This window comes from Apodemus sylvaticus, chromosome 10 (genome assembly GCF_947179515.1).
Source record: "Apodemus sylvaticus chromosome 10, mApoSyl1.1, whole genome shotgun sequence".
NCBI lineage: Eukaryota > Metazoa > Chordata > Mammalia > Rodentia > Muridae > Apodemus > Apodemus sylvaticus.
The window spans coordinates 91,913,830-91,934,092 of NC_067481.1; the positions used below are offsets into that span (position 1 = coordinate 91,913,830).

The 20,263-nt window shown below is 42.5% G+C and overlaps 1 protein-coding gene across 2 annotated transcripts in view; it reads left to right on the top strand.

Moving 5' to 3' along the window:
* Nucleotides 1-12,628: 12,628 nt before the first annotated feature.
* Nucleotides 12,629-20,263, top strand: part of Ranbp17 (RAN binding protein 17) — a 308,050-nt gene continuing 300,415 nt past the window's right edge. For both annotated transcript variants that reach the window (XM_052196787.1, XM_052196788.1), the window contains exon 1: nt 12,629-12,776. In XM_052196787.1, the coding sequence (XP_052052747.1) occupies nt 12,759-12,776 (18 nt within the window). In that variant the 5' untranslated portion in view covers nt 12,629-12,758. The remainder of the gene's footprint in view (nt 12,777-20,263) is intronic.

Below are 20,263 nucleotides of genomic sequence, written 5' to 3' on the forward strand. Positions count from 1 at the left end.
GAGAAAAGGAAAATGTTTTTGTGCTTATAAATTTCAAAGCAATAGTGGAATTTTTTTATACCTCTTCTAGAGGTATGCAAAATCACCTAAAATTTTATTTAATGACATTCAGATAGAATTAACAATAAGAAGAAGCAATAAAAGATAAAAACAATTTCATAACTAGGAAGTATGTCTATGCTAGACTAACATTTTTAAAAGAGCAGACAGAGTACATAATTGGGTGAAAGCTGGCTTCGGTGTGACAGTCAGAAATATCCTTTGCTAAGCAGATGTGTGCAGGCTGTAAATCCTTGTTGCTTGCTAAGTTAGTAGAAAAGACTTTGGATGTCAATGGGAAATCATCTGTATTAATTTGTAGGCAGGGAAATGGCACATGCAGAGGACTTTTGAAATGATCATATCCTGAGATATATGTATGTGTGTTATAGCGCATGTGTTTGCACGTGCTTGTGTGTGTGTGTGTGTGTGTGTGTGTGTGTGTGAGAGAGAGAGAGAGAGAGAGAGAGAGAGAGAGAGAGAGAGAGAAACTAAAATAAACCTTAAGAAGACAAAATAAAGTTCTCCATACAGCTGCATTTTCCTTAAAAGGACAAAGAAGCCAAAGCAAACAGAAACTTTGATACTTATCAGGAAGGCTAAAGAAAAACAAAGCAAAGCATTTTACAGCCTTGTTTTAGTATAATTCATTCTTTAGATCCAAGGTGCTCCAATCTCTTATAGGTTTTCCAAGTCCTAGCCTATGCTCTGGGCCATTCCTAAGCGTTTATCAAACACGCAACATGGAGTTCCAGAGACAACTCTTAACAAATGGGGTAAGCTCAGTTCAACAGTTCCCTCATCACTGGGGATCCACAGGATCTCTCTCTCTCTCTCTCTCTCTCACACACACACACACACACACACACACACACAAGCATATACACACAAGCACATGCGAACACATGCGCTATAACACACGTACATATATCTCAGGATATGATCATTTCACTTAGTTTTCAAAAGTCCTCTGCATGTGCCATTTCCCCTCCTACATCACATTCTGACCAGGGAACTTTCAAGGCTACAAAAAGCAGATTCTTAGAATGAAATATGGCTTTATCAAAAACAGTTCCTGTGTAGTAAGACCAGCCTGCCCTAATACAGCCTCAGAACTTTACGTACAGTGAGCAGGGCTTGCAGCGCCCTACAGAGAACGTGCTGAACGAAATCAAGCCAACAGAGAATTACATGGTTTGCATAGTTCAGTCAGGGAGAATGTTTTTGCTTATGATCTACGTGTTGAAAATAAAAGCTCGAATTAGCTATTATGGATGAGTTCGAAACGGGATGAGAAACAAATCATTTTGCCCAGAGGGACAGAACCACAGTGCCACATTGGGATTCCAGAGCCCCTGACACCAGTGGCATGTTTATCATTAGTGATTTCTCAGAAGGCCGAGTTTTCCTTCCAGCATCTACTTTTGCAATTTTTTTAACTCGTTAAAGTTCACCAATTATCACTTTTGAAGTTCAGCAAGTCAGTTTACAGACAACTTTGTTTCTCACCCTTGATTCAAAACTTCTCTATGTGTGACCTGAGAGTTCCTTAGACCAAAAAAGATGGGTTTGAAAGACATTATATATGTTAGAGACTCGGGCTTTCATAGTGATACCAACACAATGTTCAGAGAGATGTTCTGAATGGCGGACACCACAGAGATCCAGTCATCCAAACGTGAAGTGCAGGATAGTTGATAGTGTATTTATTCTTCATTTATCTATTGACAAAGGAAGTAAGAGCAGGAGAAAAACCATGCTATGGACTAAGAGAGACTTCAACATTATTATCTAATGTGGGTTTGTCTGGCTCTTGATTCAGACAAACCAGATAAATAGGAAGTAATTGGAGAAATTTGAATAATGCCTAGCTATTAGATGATACTGCAGAAAAGTTTTAAAGCCTACAGAACAAGTATGAAATGTGTGTGATATCTAATACATCATATATATTAAAAAATAATCCAGCTGGACGGTGGTGGCACACACCTTTAATCCCAGCACTTGGGAGGCAGAGGTAGGCAGATTTCTGAGTTTGAGGCCAGTCTGGTCTACAAAGTGAGTTCTAGGATAGCCAGGACTACATAGAGAAACCCTGTCGCAAAAAAAATAAATAAATAAAATAAAATAAAAAAAATAAAAAATCCTAAACTCTTAGAAACACCCACTAAAGTATTTACAATGCCTAAAATCTGCTTTCTGTTGTTGTTTTGTTTTGTTTTGCTTTGTTTCTTTTTTGTTTTTTGTTTTTTTGTGAGATAAGGTTTCTCTGGGTACCTTGGCTGTCCAGGAACTTTCTCAGTAAACTAGTCTGGCCTCGAACTAAGAGATCCACCTGTCTCTGTCCCTCAAGTGAGTGCTGCCACCACCTGGCTAGGACCTACTTTGTGAGAAAGCAACAGAGGATAAATTTGGATGTATTTGTTTTCAGTCACCCCGGCACACACACACCCCTCCAAGGAATGAGGAAAGGAACATTTATTTGGGCTCACAGTCTCCAAGATTTTGGTCCATGGCTGCTGTGGGCACTGAGGGCACAGTCCATCATGGTGGGAGCATGGGCTTGAGGAAGCTGCTCATTCCCTAGCAGATGGAGGATAGGGAGATGAGGGAGAGAGGAGAGGGTCTGGGTCCCAGGGTGCTCTTCAAGAGGATGCTCTCATAGGATTGGAAGACTTTCAGCCAGCTTCATTGAACAGCTTCACTCCTATTCCCAATCATGCTGAGGATCAAACATTTAACACACGAACCTTTGGGGGTCTTTTTCCAAACAGCACCCTAGTCTGTAACCAATTCACTAATGATATTGTCAAGCTATTCCCTATAAGGATATCTTACCCTCCTTGGGCCCTGAGCTTGGTTGATAGAGCCTTCCTCCGCCACCCCCTACCCCTCACCCACCCCCACCTACCACCCTCCACTTCCACCCCCTCCACCACCACCACCCTCATCCCCACATAAACACCTCCCTACATGCTCAGTCTCTGAATCAGCTAGCTCCTTTCCAGTCCAGTCTTCTCACACCTCTTGGGATTCAGATTCCTACTCTACATTTCTTTAAAGATTTATTTATTACATGTAAGTACACTGTAGCTGTCTTGAGACATTCCATAAGAAGAGATCAGATCCCATTATGGATGGTTGTGAGGCACCACGTGGTTGCTGGGATTTGAACTCAGGACCTTCGGAAGATCGGTCAGTGCTCTTAACCAATGAGCCACCTCTCTAGCCGCCCCCCCCCCACCTCTACATTTTTATCCAAGCTTCTGGGCTCTACAGGCCACAGGGTTGATACCTTGAATGTCAATTTTCTTGTCCCAAATTATGTAGATATTCTATCCACACCAACTCAATAGGTTAAAAACGCTCATAGACACTTGAGGGGGTTGTGGCAGAAGTCAGCCAGACAAGCAAACTTTGTGAAGAGATGAGAATAAAAACCTATGCAGATTGGCTTTGCTATCCTGGGTCAGATCTTGGGAAGTCTAATGCCAGACAGTTCACTGTCAGCATACTTAAAACACATACACAGTACAGATAAAGATAGTACAATTGGCAATAATCAGTCCAGTCAGTTCAATTCCTGGTGCACAATAACGCTTAAGGTATGATTACATAGGAAATCCTTTACAAGTTGGATAGATGGCTCAGCAGCAAAGAGCACTGACTGCTCTTCCAGACTTCCCCAGTTCAATTCCAAGCACCCACATGGCGGCTCACAACTGTCTATTTCCAGGATCTGACACCCTCACAAGGACAGGCATGCAGGCAAAACACCAATGCACATAAAATAAAAATATATTAATTGCTTAAAAAACAGAGAAAATATTTTACAAAGTACATGTGACCATGAGGGTGGGTTCTATAGCTAAAAGGCCTAGAATTTTGTGTGGTCTCTGACCATAGCATAGAGATCAGCAATCCATAAAGTGACAGTTTAGGGAGGGAAGAGTCTGGGGAATTTGGGTGAGGTCTCTGTCCACAGATAGAAAAAGGTCACCAGCTCATTAACAAAGTGCACTCTTGGGCTGGAGAGATGGCTTAGTGTTTAAGAACACTGACTGCTTTTTAAAGGTCCTGAGTTAAAATCCCAGCAACCACAAGATGACTCACAACTATCTGGGATGAGATCTGACATCTTATTCTGCTGTGTCTGAAAACAGCTACAGTGTGCTTACATATAATAAATAAATAAATCTTAAAAAACAACAACAACAAAGTTCACTCTTAGCTTTCTGGGTAAAATATTGGCATTTGGATTTTATTTTTTAATATTTAAAATTTTATTCTTTGTGATTTGCACATCATACACACCAATCTCACTCATCTCTCCATCCCTTCATACCCATCCTCTGCCAGTGCAACCTCAGTATCAAAAGAAAAAAATCTTATGGAAGCTGTAGTTTATCACAGTGTGTCACACAGTACATATACCCTTGGTCCATATATACTCACTTGCAAATGCTTATTGCAGTGAGTCATTGGTCAGGCTTGAGGCCTTTGGCTTCTGCTACACTGTCATTACTGGATCTTTACCCGGGCTCCTCTTAGATATTTGATTTTTATCTCTTCCATTGAGGCAACCCTCCTGTGTGATTAACATTCCTGGTTTCTCTTAGTGCTTTTCTGAGTACAAAGACCTCTTTGTCCCCGACAGACACTCCTCCTCATCATAGACTCTGATATCCCAACAAGGACTTCTTTCATGTGTAGGTGCTTTCTTCGCCCTGTGAAGACTTTAATATGCTTGTGACCCACCCTATAAGTATAGACAGCTCTTCCATGATTGGACCATAGCTAAGCTTGGTTACAACTGCTGTGGGCCTTGCTTCCTCCTATCTTGGGGCTTTAGGAGTACTTTGAGGTAGATATTTACAGCCCAACCACTTTACCATCAAAAGTTGTCCTTAGTGGACAAGAAACTGAATGCTCAACTTATGTATAAGTTAACCTTGTTGAGCTATTTTTAGAAATAGTTTTCCCCTAGATGGTGGTGGCACATACATTTAATCCAAGCACTTGGGAGGCAGAGGCATTTGGATCTTTATGAGTTTAAGACCAGCCTGCTTTACAGATTGAGTTTCTGGTTTTTTTTTTTTTTTTTTTTTTTTGGTTTTTTGGTTTTTTGAGACAGGGTTTCTCTGTGTAGCCCTGGCTGTCCTGGAACTCGCTCTGTAGACCAGGCCGGCCTCAAACTCAGAAATCCACCTGCCTCTGCCTCCCAAGTGCTGGGATTGAAGTCATGTACACCATCGCCCGGCTATAGATTGAGTTTCAGAACAGCAAAAGCTACACAGAATCTCTGTCTCAAAAAAGAAAGGAAGGAAGGAAGGAGAGCGAGTGAGCAAGAGAGGGAAGGAGGGAGGGAAGAAGGGAAGGAGGGAAGGAGAGAGAGAGGGAGGGAGAATGGGAGGGAGGGAGGGAGGGAGGAAAGAGCTTTTAAGCTCTTCCGTATGACAAAACTCCATCTTGTGAGGGGAACACTGGAGACACAAGAAAGAAGGAAGGAAGGGTTTTCAAAATATATCCAGCACAAGAACAGAAGTTTGTCTTTTCTGCCCCTTACTGCTAGCGTGCTTCAGTTTGCTGCTATATATGTTATTGAAAGTAGTGGAAGAAAGAGACATGCCTGTTTCTCTGCAGAGGAATGATTAAATAAATAACTCATAGTAAACCCGCACAGTGGCGTATGATAGAGGGGCTACAGTACTGATGATGGATATTTAAATATATTCTCAAGCAGGAAAGTCAAGGTGCAAAATAGCATTGTAGCATGATCTGTTATATAAAAGAAAAAAAAATGCCCACGTGCATGTGTGGAGGCAAAGGGCTGTGGGGATGTGGAGACTGGCCATCTCTGAGGGATGCTACTGTTGGCAACCTTTGCCTTTGATTTCAGGCAGTTCCCTGTTGTTACAGCTCATGCTCAAATTATTATTTTCTTCTTTAATTAGAAAAATGCTAGAAATATCCCTATATGGTAAGTTATTGCAATTTACAATTGAAAGGGGTTAGTGAGGGTGTCTACACAGGTTGACTGTTTTTAAGCTCTAATGTATGACAAAACTCCATCTTGTGAGGGGAACACTGGAGACACGAGAAGGAAAAAGAAAGAGGTGCTGAGGAGTTGGATTCCTTGGGCTCCTTTAGTTTTCCTTCTCATAAGAGACTTTCCTGGTTAGCTGGGTATCCTTACCACACTGGTGGACAATTTTAATTTTTAAGAAATGGTATGTTTTTTTTGCCTGTTCAAGGCCTATTACTACACAAAGTACCTAAATGTATATTTTACTCTGAACTAATTTTACTTTAAAAACAATTATTGTTGATATGGATTGATACAACCTAAATTAATCTCACAATAATTTTTTAGAATAATTTATTATGAAATAAGGCACTTCTAAAACTGGTATGTCTATTTGTGGGAGGAAACATTTATGCATAAAATATGTTTTTGTTAGAATAATTTTTCTTTAATCTCTTCTGTACATTTTATTTTCTCCATTTCAATTTAAAGACACATTATTTTTTAAAGGTATGTATTTGCATGTGTGTGTGTGTTTATGTACCCATGTGCATGTGTACTATGTTTTAGTTAAAAACATTGTGCAATAGCAGTAAGGGTTGAAGTTCACCTTTTCTGATTGGCCTTTCTCCTTATTTTCCATAGTTCCTATCTTTTAGAAGAACATGAACAAGATACAATGTGACCTATGGGAATTACTCATTACAGTATGCATTATGAAAATGAAATACACTGTGTGTGCTCCATCACTTAGCTGGTTACACTACCTGTCTCATAAAAATGAATGACAATTTACTGATTTTTGCAGAACCAGGAGTTGAACTCAAAGCCTTGTGTGCAACAGGCAAGTGCTGTGCCTTAAACTCCTCTCTTTGATTTTTGTTTTTTGTTTTGTTTGGGGGGGGTTATTTGTTTTGTTTTTTCCCGAGACAAGGTTTCTCTGTGTAGCCCTGGCTGTCCTGGAACTCATTCTGTAGACCAGGCTGGCCTCGAACTCAGAAATCTGCCTGCCTCTGCCTCCCAAGTGCTGGGATTACAGGCATGTGCCACCACTGCCAGGCTCTCTCTTTGATTTTGACGTGGTGTCTTGCTATGTTTTTAGGTATTTAGCCATAGTTTTGAGTAGCCAATGTTGGAGTCTATGCACATTATTCCGTTCTACTGCTTGCTCTCCTAACAATGTATTGAAGTGCTTCAACTCCTGTCCTCACAGCAATGTGATATTGCTTATAAAATTCTTTGTACAATAGAATTGTTGTTGCTACTTTGTTTCCAACCCAATTCCTGGTAAAAGAAAGCTCAACTCAATCAGTTAACAAAGCAAGCTACAAGCCTAGATTGGGCAGATCTCCCACTACACTACTCTGTCTACTCTATTTCCATCTGTATTATCCCATATAACTTGGTGGTTTCTCCAGGCCAGGAGCTTCTCTCTCTCTCTGCCGCCTCTCTGTTCATCTCTCGTAGCTCCTCCCCTTCCTGTCCCTGCCTTGTCCCCTAGACTCTCAGCTGCTGCCACTTCCTCTGGCCCAATCATTGGCTCAAGCCTTTATTTGAAAAGTTAAGGTGGGGAGAAGGTTCACAAGACAACTCCTCATCTGCAGCCCCTCTGAGGAGTGGAATGAGCATCAAAATACAAGCCCAGGGCTCTCCACAACACTTTCCCCTTTCTGTCCAATTAAAAGACTCTTTTATCTCAGATATCAATTGAGCACAATTATTACCATTTTGTAATTTATAATGTATAGGATAGACCTAACACCCAGTCAATCATTTTTTATCAATTAAGTAGTACCCCTGTCATCTATTCAAACTTAAAAGACTTATAATTCTATACCTGACTCAAGTCCTGGCTTTAGATTGTAACCCACCTGAAAACCATCCTCTCAGATCTGTATCATCTTTCTAAATGCTAACAACTCGGACTGGCTATAAGACTATTAGTCTTCAACCCATCAGAAATCCAAGAATGACTAATATTATCTGAAAGTATGAGAAGCACAAAATATAGCTTGTAAAACTTAGCCAATTTATAAAGACCGCTGATCACCTGGGCAGGCCCTATATGCCAAAACATTGGAGCATCAGTCTTCAGCCGTCTGGCCCAGGACCACCTGACAGACCTTGGTAATGCAGAGTTTTGAAGGGCTGATGACTCTGTCTTGGCAGAGATTATCAGTCAACTATTCTGCATAGTGTGTCCCCCCCCCCTTTTTTTGGACAGTATTTGTGACCATAAAAGTAACTTGTATTCTCCTGATGTAATTGTGGTTTCTGAGAGTTACTGCTTCAGTCTGCTAACTTGGGCCTAGTCCTGGAAGTTTCTAGCCTCCATACAATCTTAACTAGACCTAGAATTTTTTCAGCCTCTGAGACTTGCTACTGAATAAGTTCACCCTTTTGTGCTTTTTCTGAACACTGGCTGGCTAGTTCAAATTCAGCTGTTCTGGGTCAAACTCTTCTCCAAGCTGACTGATTCAATATGGCTTCTCTCTGCTTCTCCTGAACTTCTTTGCTTGGCCTCAAACTAACTTTGGCAATATATTCTAATTAATCTTCTGGTTCCTTCTCATTCTCTGGCTTGTTCTGTCTTCACCTGAATCTAACTTGTTTTCTCTCTGCAACCTGTCTCTGTACTGTCCAGATAAAACTGCCTCCTTCCCCCCCCCCCCCTCTCATCTGTGGTGCTCTCTCTTCTCTTTCCTCTCTCTTCTTGTGAGAGTTGGACATACCATATTCTGTCAAATCTTTCTCTGGTTTGTCACTTTACCGCTCAGCTAGGCATCACCTGTAAACACAGGTGCTTCCTTCTACAAACTAACTTTACCTTCGTTGTTTGGGTTTAAGGGTGTATGTGAAGGGCATGTCTGTATTCCAGCCAGAGGGATTAAAGGTATGTGTGAAAGATGAGCCACACCACAACTAGAATTGGGTTTGTTTTTCAGGAAATAACATAATCTCAGGGTCCACAGTGAGATCAAATATACTGTGGCATGTGAATGCTCACTCCACCATCAAAAAGTGAGTAGTCTTTTAAGGATGGAAGGATGAGCGTACTGAAACCGTCACGGTTTAGAAGCTGAGTGGCAGGCATGCAGATCTGTGGGCTATGGACAGACTGAGAGCTGAAGGCCGTGAGTGGAAGCTGCAGTCAGCCAACTCCCAGTGCCCTGGATTGGAGCTCCCACTGGAAACCGGGCAACTACAAATTAGGACAACTTGTGTGCATACTTTATTTTACATACTATATAGACATAAAATATGTCTGTGTTTATGAATATGAATATATATATTTGACAACAATTATAACACATCTACATGTACACATACTACACCAGACAAGCAGAAAGACTATATTTAACAACTTAAGGCACTAGGGAAACACTGACAAGAACAGAGCTTAATTGGCCACAATCCTTGAGAGAATAACAGTACTGTCCCTGCCTCCCCCTGAGCATTTTCTAAGTGGCAGCCAGAAGCAACAGAGACACATAGCCAGTAGTGTCATTACAGCAAGAGCAGGTCGATGCTGGAGCTGGGGAACAAATGACTCTGGGGTTTGTTTTTGTTTTTGTTTTTTTGAGACAGGTTTTCCCTGTCTGTCCTGGAATCCACTCTGGAGAGCAAGCTGGCCTTGAACTCAGAGACCCACCTGCTACTGCTCTATTCCAGAGAGCTCAGATTAAAGGCATGCACCACCATAGCCTGGCTGCTTCTGGGATTTGAAACACAAAATTCTAGAGAGAAGAGTGCACAGATATGAACTTCAAGATCTATTTACAAATTCTTTGCTAATCATCAGTTCACTCCTAAAACACACGTGCAAAGGAAGAGACTTCAGGAAACCCACTGTAGCTGTAGCACCTAAGGAGTTGAAGAAAGCTTTTAGCAGTTACACATTGCTGGGAGATAGACTAATGCCCAGGCTGTACAAGGTAAATATCCCAGAACTTCAGTTGTAAGACCTGGCAGAGATCATAATCCACAAGTAAGGATAAATTGAAATAAACCAGTACCATAGCCTAAAACCAAGCATTACTGGATGAAAAGAAGGTCTACTTTTATTTGCTTAGTAACATAAAAATGCAGAATGCTGATATAGCTCAAAGCTTCTATAGTTTTTCTTCTACATGATCTGAATTAGATAAGGCATTACAAAAAATAAAAACAACATTTGCTGGGCAGCAGTGGTGTATGCCTTTAATCCCAGAACTTGGGAGGCAGAGGCAGATGGATTTCTGAGTTTGAGGCCAGCCTGGTCTACAGAGTGAGTTCCAGGACAGCCAGGGCTACACAGAGAAAACCTGTCTCAAAAAGAAAACATAAAACAAAAAATCAAAACAAAACAGTAAAGACATTAGACTAGGGGGAAATCTAACACACAAAACCAGACCAAATACCAAAAACTGAATGACTAAGATGGTTGAGATATTAGAACTACTGTATAAGAATTTTACATGTGATCAAAATATTAAGAAAATAGTGAAAAGCTAAAGAGTTTTATCAGAGTCATGAAAATTATTTAGACAGTAGAAGGAGCCAAATGAAAACTTTGGAATTGAAACTATAATAAGTGATTAATTTATAAGGGGTTGTATAGTAGTTTAGACATAGCAGAATAGAGTTTCTTCTGAATGGGCAACAGGTCAGTAAAATTATTTAGTTTTAAGCATGTGTGTATGCAATACACACACAATAAGGAGAAGAGTTTAAGAAGAGCAAATAATGTAGCAAAAAAGTTTTAACATACATGTAACACAATGAAAGATAAAAGAGAGAACAGAACAGTATTTAAAAGAAATGCTGGGGGCTGGATTGATTGATGGCTCAGAGATTAAGAGTACTGACTGCTCTTCCAGAGGTCCTGAGTTCAATTCCCAGCAACCTCATGGTGACTCTCAACCTCTGTAATGGGATTTGATATCCTTTTCTGGTGTGTCTCAAGGCAGCAACAGTGAATTCATATATACAAAATAAATAAATCTTAAAAAAGAAAAAAAAAGAAATACTTGTCAATATGATTCAAAGACTGATGAAGATGTCAGATCACATGAGAACAACTATTAATTTCAAGCAGGATGAATATAACACACAGTCTTAAGTGACAAACTCAAACTGGTCAAAACAAAGTGAAAGGAAAAAAAACTTCAAGTACTCTAGAGCATGTTATCTAAAGGTAATCAATAATTAAGATTGATGGCTGACTCCTCAACTGAAACAATGTCAACCAGAAGACAATGGAAGATCATCTTTAAAGTAGCAAATGCTTACGAAACTAAAACCCAAAAGGCTAATATGGAATTTTTATACCCAGCAAAACTACCTTTAAAATTGATGAAATGAAGATGCTTTCAAATTAACAAAAGCTGAAAGAATTTAATAAACCTAAGGTATAAGAAATATTTAAGGAAACTTTCCCCTTAAATACAAAAGACAAGGCCCTCAAATGGAAGTGTTGAACTCTGGAAAAATGAAGAGCACTAGGAATGAGTGACTCTGATCCTATATCTGCTCAATAACTCCTATTCCAATGAAATAATTTGGTGTAAAATATAAGTTCATATAAAAGTGTGGACAAGGAGTTACAGGCATGCTAGAATTTTACAATTTAATGCCCCATACACAATGCCAGCTTAAGTTAAACTCAATAAAGTTAAAAAAATAATAATAAACAGGGGCTGAAGAGATGGCTCAGTGGTTAAGAGCACTAACTGCTCTTCCAAGGGTCCTGAGTTCAATTTCCAGCAACTACATGGTGGCTCACAACAATGGGATCTGATGCCCTCTTCTGGTGTGTCTGAAGACAGCTATAGTGTACTCATATAAATCTGTTTTTAAAAGGTATTTTAAAACATAAGCAATGGGAGTTAAGTACTGGGGAACAGAGTTAAGGACAACAGTTGCATATTGGGGTCAAAGGCTATAGGTGTGTTAGAGGACAAGAACATCTGTGCAGATGTGGGAGTTGGGAGCCATGTGTTTGTTTCAGAGTCCTGTCAGGAATCAAGATGGCTTGTGGTAGACTTAAGGTTTATTATTATGTGTATGAAAGCAATGCAGGTGCCTCTAAAGCAGTTGGATCTCCACAAGCTGGAGCTACACGCAGTAGTGAGTCTGTGGTTGGGTGCTCTCCACAGCTGAGCAATCTCTTCGCCTATCTACCATAGATTTAGGAGCCAAAGTGGCACACACCTATGCCTGCACATGGCCGCATGCAGATGAAGGATGACTGAAAGTTCATCTTTGAGATGAGCCGCATGCAGATGAAGGATGACTGAAAGTTCATCTTTGGTCTCATCTCATCATGAGACCAGCCTGGTTAACATATCACAGGCCAGGCAGGAATTCATAGCGAGACCAACCCAGTCTTCAAAACTAAATCCGTGGTCGAGGCGGGCAGTTGGGTCATGGTGGTGGGTTGAAGGTTAAAGGTCAGAGGTCAGAGGCTCGCTCTGAGGAGGCAGCGGTTGCAAAAGGAGAGCACCGGCAGTTGGGCGGAGGAGCCCGAAGGACACGCCCCCTCCGCCCCGTGCTCCGTCGGCCCCGCCCAGTCCCGCTGCCGGCTCCGAGCGGAGCGCGCCGAGCACAGGGAGCGAGCGGCGTGGGGGGATCCCGTGGCGGCAGGGCTCGCGCGGCGCCTTCGCTCCCCCTCCCCTTGGCCCTCGGGCCACGCGGCCCGCGCCGCTCCGGGAAGATGGCGCTGCACTTTCAGGTCAGTGCGCCGGGCTGCGGGCCTGGAGCGCCGGCGGGCGGTGGGGGCTCCAGGCCGCGACCCCGAGCTCAGCCCCTTGCCTGGGAACCGTGGGGCGGCGGGCGCAGAGGAGCGGGCTACGCTCGGCCGCCCCCGTTGGCGCGGCTGCAGCAGCGTCCCGGCAGGTGGGAGCCGGGGCGAAGGGGCCGCCATCCCGCCCTCACGCCCAGCCCGCGGTCGTTGCTCGCCCCGGGAGCCTGAGCTCGGAGGCCGGGACGGCGGGAGCTAGGCAGCGCGGCCAGAGGACTGTCATTGGCCGGAGGCGGGCGGGCGGGTCGGGGCGCGGCGCGACCGGGAGCGCGCAGCCTCATTGGTGGAGCCTCGGGGCAGGGCGCCGGCTGCGCTGGAGGGATGCGGGTCTGCCCGGTGGCTCCCGCACTCTGCAGGTCTTGGTCCTACTGACCTCTATTGAGCCTCCCCACGGTGTGTCTGCTGTGGCGGAACGTTTTCGGGCTGCAGGGCGACGTCAGCTCCCACCCTTGTCCTTTTAGAGCGCGCGGTAATGGTAATTGCTGCACACGTGAAGACTGTTATGGTAGAATTAGTCACGGGATATCGCGGGAGCACAGAAAGGGGGCAGTCAATCCGTAGGCGGATTGGAGCCTCCACTTGTTACTTGGTTCCTACTGATGGTACGTAAACCTCTGAGCAAACTCGCTGCCTTGTACTCTCAGGGGCGTGGGACTCTAGCGGGAATTGTAGGAACTGTATGTAGATATCCAGGTAAAGAGGAAAGAAAGACTACAGGCTAAAGTCGATGTGGGCAAAGCAAAGAATTGTGGAAGACGGTGACATTAACTGCGAAAGTCTGTTCTTGGATCCTATGATCGATTTGAAAAATTGTGGATGGCAGAAGACCTTTGAGAAGTAGGCGGGATCTTGGTGACAGTGTATCTGAATGCCACATTCCCCTTGGGGATTTATTTATGTGGATCCGCTGGTCCCATGTGCTTAATGCTTTATTCTAAAGTCATTTAGAACCAGGAAATAGACCCACGCTTTATCTTTTTACTTACTATTTTGTTTTTTAAGCCCCCCCCCCCGGTGGAATTAGTTATTTGCTATCACTTTAGTAAATTTATGTCTTGTGCAGAACTTTTGCAGGAAGAATCTCACAGGGAATCACTGTGAATCGGAAATAGATAATCAGATGTTCAGATTGCAGGTATAAGTCTTCAGTAAATTAGAAGGCGTAGAACAACTTTGGAACCTTTTTGCACTTGTAAAGATGATGCCTGGTAAATCGCCAAGCCCTGGAGACAATCTTCATACCCAAGTGCTGTATTAGACATGCTAGATGTTGATGCCCAAACTGGTCATTATCATTTCCAGAAAAATACACTGAGGTGACATTTTTAGGGGATTGTTTCAGTGTCGTCTTCACACTTGGTAATTATGTAGCTCGATGATGTAACTGTGCAAAGGGCAGTGCTGTGAGTGTTAGACTGCCAGTTCCATACTTTTACCCTTCAGTCCATGCCTTAGCTTCCTGGAAGGCAGAGGAAGATAGCATTCCTAGAGATTCAGTCACAATCATCCTAGTTAGGGAGCAGTAAGAAACAGGTCTGGATTATCTTTTCGGAGGCATTCCAGATGGAGGAACAGAATGAGGAAAAATAGAATTGGGAATAGTATTCTGACAACGATATTGGTAAAAAAAAAAAAAAAAAAGCGTAGTGTTTTTGGATGTTAGCTTAGGACTCCTACGTGCTTTGCTCGATGAATGGTCCTGCAATCAAAGACTGTTAGTGATTCTTCTTAAGCCCCCCTTGGGCTGGGTGATCTAGATGTGACTGAGAAATATACACAATGGTATTGTGATGAGTGATTTGGGAACGGTAGTTGTCAGTGTGAAGTATGGCAGTCACTGGAGTACTTCCCTTTCTGTCTCCACCTTCACAGTTGCTTCAGATGTTTTCTACCTGTAGTTTCAATAGTGAGTCTGGGGAAGCTTTGATTGCTGTGTCAGATTCTAAAGCCTATGCCAACTCCATTGGCTGAGTGACTTTTCCAAAGATGTGTGTTTTAAGACCCTTACTACTTTCCACTCATTCCTAAGCAACTTCTGGAGAAATCCAGGGCATTGGAGGCCACATTAGAAGATTTTACTTAATTCCTCCAATGTCTAAGTATCTGGACTCTTTACAGAGAAACAGTTAGTAGAACTTTACGATTCTAAGTAAATTGGTTTCTAAGTACCTGGTGTTCTCCAGAGTGTGGTAAGACACAGTCCGTAAAACTCCTGACACCAACAGCAAATTGAGGGATTTCCTGCAGCCGTCTAAAGGTCTGACAGTTCATTAGAAGGGCTCGTCCAATTCATCAAAAGCTATCAAATTCTGCCAGGAATGGTGGTGCATACCTTTAATCCCAGCACTCTGGAGGCTGAGACAGGTTGATCTCTGTGAATTTGAGGCCAGCCTGGTGTACAAAGCAAGTTCCAGGACAGGCCAGATTTCCGTAGAGAAACCTTGTCTCAGAAAAACAAAACAAAACAAACTATCAAATGTATAATTGTGATAGGGAGAGAATACAGATTAAAATTGATTAAAGGGAGGATACAGGGAGGATAATCTTAACCTATGAAGGTTCTAAAATGTAGCTTCTCTTTGCCACAGGATAGGATGCTCTCCTGACTTCCCTGTGTGTGTACCACTGCAAGATAGGTTCAACCACTCTTTAGTACCCATAGTATTTATTGAGGCTTCCTTACGTAGACATGATTGATAGTTTCTGCTTCTATTCATAATCATGACCCAAAAAATCATCACCAAAACCCTGAATCTATGACTATCAGGTATGGTCCTTAAAACAAAACAAAATAAAACACTATCCAAATGTAAGTACTTGTCCTTAAAAAACAAAAACAAAAAAACTCCTGTCAACTGTGACATAGATTATCTACCAGAAATTGAGGGTAAAGGCCAGGCCTCTTTTTGGGCAAAACCATTTCTTTTTAAATAGCTATGCAAGAGGAATTGAGGAGAGAGGAAAGCAGAGACAGCATGAAGCTTGTGGCTCTGGTTTTAAACTCCACTGGCGAGGGACACATGGAGTAGAAATCTGCTGGAGCCATGTGTAATGTGGTTCTGCAGATCCGGAGCCATGTGTAATGTGGTTCTGCAGATCCGGAGCCATGTGTAATGTGGTTCTGCTGTTCTGGTGTTACTTTTAGTACCTTTCTGGGAGGGCTTTGTAGACATATAAGAGGAAGTTAACAGTAGGCATTGGACACTGTTAACAGGTCGATGAGGACAGAAGAATAAAGGGTAGCAGAATGGCACATGGTGAGGGCGACATGCCTGGTGCATACAGACTTGTCATTGGTTCTGTGATCTTGTACAGCTTACATGCATGTTCTCTGTCAACTTTAGATTTTTTAATCTGAAAAATGAGTACATTAAAATTATGTAGTATGTAGGAGTCTAGTTTTTAGAATTGGCTTAAGAAAAGATGAAAATCCTCTTGTAAACTCTGGGTCACTTAAACAGCTATTTGGTTGGTGTGGTGATCTGAACATGCTTGGCCCAGGGAGTTGCACTGTTGACCTTGTTGAAGGAAGTGTGCCACTGTGGAGTGGGCTGCCTCCTAGCTGCCTGAGGACAGTCCTCTGCCTTTGCATCTGGATGTAGAGCTCTCAGCGTCACCAGCACCAGGCCTGCCTGGAGGTTGCTATGCTTCCTGCCCAATGATAATGGACGGAACCGCTGAGCCTGTCTGTAAGCCAGCCCTAATTAAATGCTGTTTTTATAAGGGTTGCTCTGGTCGTGGTGTGTCTCTTCCCAGCGGTAAATCCTAACTAAGACAATGCAGAAATACTTTAGTTTTGCATTGTGGAAATCTGTCATTTGATATCCTTTAACTTGTGGTTATGTTGTAGATGATTTTAATATATATTTCTCACTGTATACTTTTTGCTAGCAGTATTACATACTGTTTATTTTTAGATTTATATTATGGAAATGATGAAGACAAGCAACTTTGATTTTTTAAAAATTGTCATCTTTTATACTGTGTGTACACACTGTGACACATGTGTGGAGGTCAAATTACAACTTCATGGAGTAGGTTTTCTTTTCTCTTTATATGGGTTCTACCACCTGCTAAGCCATGATTTTCTTTTCTTTCTTTCTTTATTATTATTATTTTATTTATTTATTTTATTTTGGTTTTTCGAGACAGGGTTTCTCTGTGTAGCCCTGGCTATCCTGGAACTTACTCTGTACACCAGGCTGACCTCCAAGTCAGAAATCTCCTGCCTTTGCCTCCCAAGTGCTGGGTTTAAAGGCATATGTCACCACTGCCCGGCTGTGAATTCATTTCCTGATCAGATTGTGCCATGTGACAGGAAAATGACAATTGCTGATGACCAACTCAGTGTTTGGACTAAGGAGAAGTTCTAAAGCACTTCCCAGAGCCAAACTTGCCTGACAAGAAGGCCATGGTCACTGCTGGGTAGTCTGTTTCTGGTCTGACCCACTACCAGCTGAATCCTAGTCAAACCAATGTATCTAAGAACTATGCTCACCAAATCCATTACATGCACTAAAAACTGCAGCACCTTCAGCATTGAGCAGCATTCAGAAAGGACCCACTTCTCCAGGGTAGAACTGGACTGCACGCTGCACAATCACAGTGTCAGGAATTGAATCCATTGAGCTTTGGACTTCTCCCTCCTCCACCATGTTCACTATGTCCTGACGTGTTGCCAACGACTACCACTTCTTCATTTTAAGTGAAAAAAGCACTTCTATATCAAACAGAATGTGAAAACTGCTTTCTAAGAATTTGTTTAATTCCAAAGCATGGAACTTTATACTAAAAGAGTAAATAAAGCTACTTCTCACTAGCAAAAATATGTTGATTTGTAATGATTACTGTTTCGATTAATAAAATTGTTATGATTATTTAACATTCACAATCTAAATCTGCAACTCCTTTTATGCCAACATAATACCGGATTTATTGTTGAAGGAAGAGTTAGTTCCAAGGGGCCCAGGAAGAAGCCATCAGGGATGCTCAACTAACAGAAGAAGGAACAATGTGTAGGAAATAAGGAACCTCCAAGTAAAGGCATTGTATCCTATTAGCAGTCAAGGAGTTTGATCCTAGTAGGAGCCTGATATGACTGTCTCCTGAGAGGCTCTGCCAGTGCCTGACAAATACAGAGGTGGATGCTTTCAGCCAACCATTGGACTGAGCACAGGGTCCCCAATGGAGGAGCTAGAGAAAGGACCCAAGATGCTGAAGGGGTTTGCAACCCCATAGGAGGAACAATGATATCAACTAACTAGATTCCCCCCAGAGCTCCTAGTGTCTAAAACACCAACCAAGTAGTACACAAAGAGGGACCCATGGCTCCAGCCACATATGTAGCAGAGGATGGATTTGTCAGGCATCACTGAGAGGAGAGGCCCTTGGTCCTATGAAGGCTCGATGCCCCAGTGTAGGGGAATGCCAGGACAGGGAAGTAGCAGTGGGTGGATTGGTGACCAGGAGGAGGGGGGATGGGACTGGGGGTTTTAGGAGGGGAAACTGGGAAAGGGGATAACATTTGAATTGTAAATAAAAAAGATATCTGATTAAAAAGGAAAAAGAAGCTTGATTCCAGAATGCAAGGAAGATAGAGGGAGGTAATTTATCTGTTTTTAAAGATTGTTAAAAAGTTCGGGGGGAGGGGTTTGGAGTTGGGGGAACAAACGCCTTTGTATTGGACTATAATTAGTACATAATGAAATACATGTGTGTAAACTGCATTCGGATGAGTTTTGGTATATGTGTACATCTGGGAAATTGTCGCTAAAATATGAAAATTGCTCACATAAGTTCCCTGTGCTGTTCTCCTGGCTGCCTCCTCATCCCTCTACTCCTTTGCTGTCCTCCCACCCAGCCAAGGAGCCAGTAACCCATGGCCGGGCTCAGCTCTATGGTGCTGCCCAGGTGAAGTGCAGGGCTCAGTTTCCCAAGTGCTGGAGCTGGTGAGAGGCAGGGCCAGCTCTCCAGAGCGCTGCCCCAGAGGGGCAGGGCTACTTCCGTAGAGCCTTTGGACAGCAACGTGGCGGGAGGAGGCAGACCAGAGCAGGGACTTCCGCTTAGTCTTTAGTGGTAATAACCAACATGAGCCCCTGCTGCTGCATGGCCGTGGGCCCAGACCTGGCCCTCAGTTGGTGGCATGCACTGGGGCTACCTTGACCTCAGGTGGCAGGCAGGCTGCTCATGGCAGGCTATTGCTCTCTACCCTCGGGTCTCCAGTTCCTCCTCTCTTCATAGTACACAAACCATTCTGCTTCTTTTTCTCTTCCATCTTTTTCTCTGTCCATCACTGACTTGCTCATTGTAGTGGCTCCTGCTATGGGTAGGTGGGCCTCTGGTGTCTTCCCTGGGACGCACAGGCTGCTTGGTTCTTTCCTTTCCTTTCCTTTCCTTTCTTTCCTTTTCTTTCCTTTCTTTCCTTTTCCTTTCTTTCCTTTCTTACCTTTCCTTTCCTCCTTTCTTTCCTTTTCCTTTCTTTCCTTTTCTTTTTCTTTCTTTCCTTCCTTCCTTCCTTCCTTCCTTCCTTCCTTCCTTCCTTCCTTTCTTTCTTTCTTTCTTTCTTTCTTTCTTTCTTTCTTTCTTTCTTTCTTTCATTCTTTCTTTCTTTCTTTCTTTCTTTCTTTCTTTCTTTCCATTGCAGTAACCAAATTTGTTGTTCCCTTCAAATCTTTTATAAAAGTTCAAACTCTCCCTTTTTAATTTTGTACCACTTATCATTTGTTAGTAATTTTAAATATTGGGCCTGGAGAGATGGCTCAGTGGTTCAGATCACTGAATATTTTTCCAGAGGACCTGGGCTTATTCCTAGCACCCACATGATGGCTAACAAGTGTCCGTACTCCAGTTCCAGGGGAATCCAAGCCTTCTTCTGGAGGCAGTGCACACACGTGGTGCATAGATGTACATGCAATTAAATACTCATATGCATAAACATGGTAAAACACTCATGCATATAAAATAAATCTAAAATATTTTAGAAACATTTGAAACATCTTTGGAGAAAAGGGGTGATTGGCAATGTTGACTGAACACTAATTAACTATATACTGTCCTATCCTAAAGTTTATTAAATCAATATAGCAAAGCAAATAATGTCCAGACATTTTCAGAACTCTTAATAGTCATACTTAGATAATTAGACACTGTTGACTTGACTGATACTATCATTTATCTTTTTAAATATTAGTTTTCTAGGTCCTTTTTAAACATTGACACAACTGGGTTAGCTTAAAACATAAAATTTGTTCTCTGATCTGAAGGCCAGAATGCCTGAGACAAAGGGCAGATGGCTTGCTTCTGTCTGGAGGCCTTAGCCTAGCTTCTCAGAGTTTTTGGCAGCTTTAGCACTTTTTGCTTTTAGGTATGGCCTCCTAGCCTCTACCTGTCTTCTTATGGCTTTCTCCCTGTATCTTTCA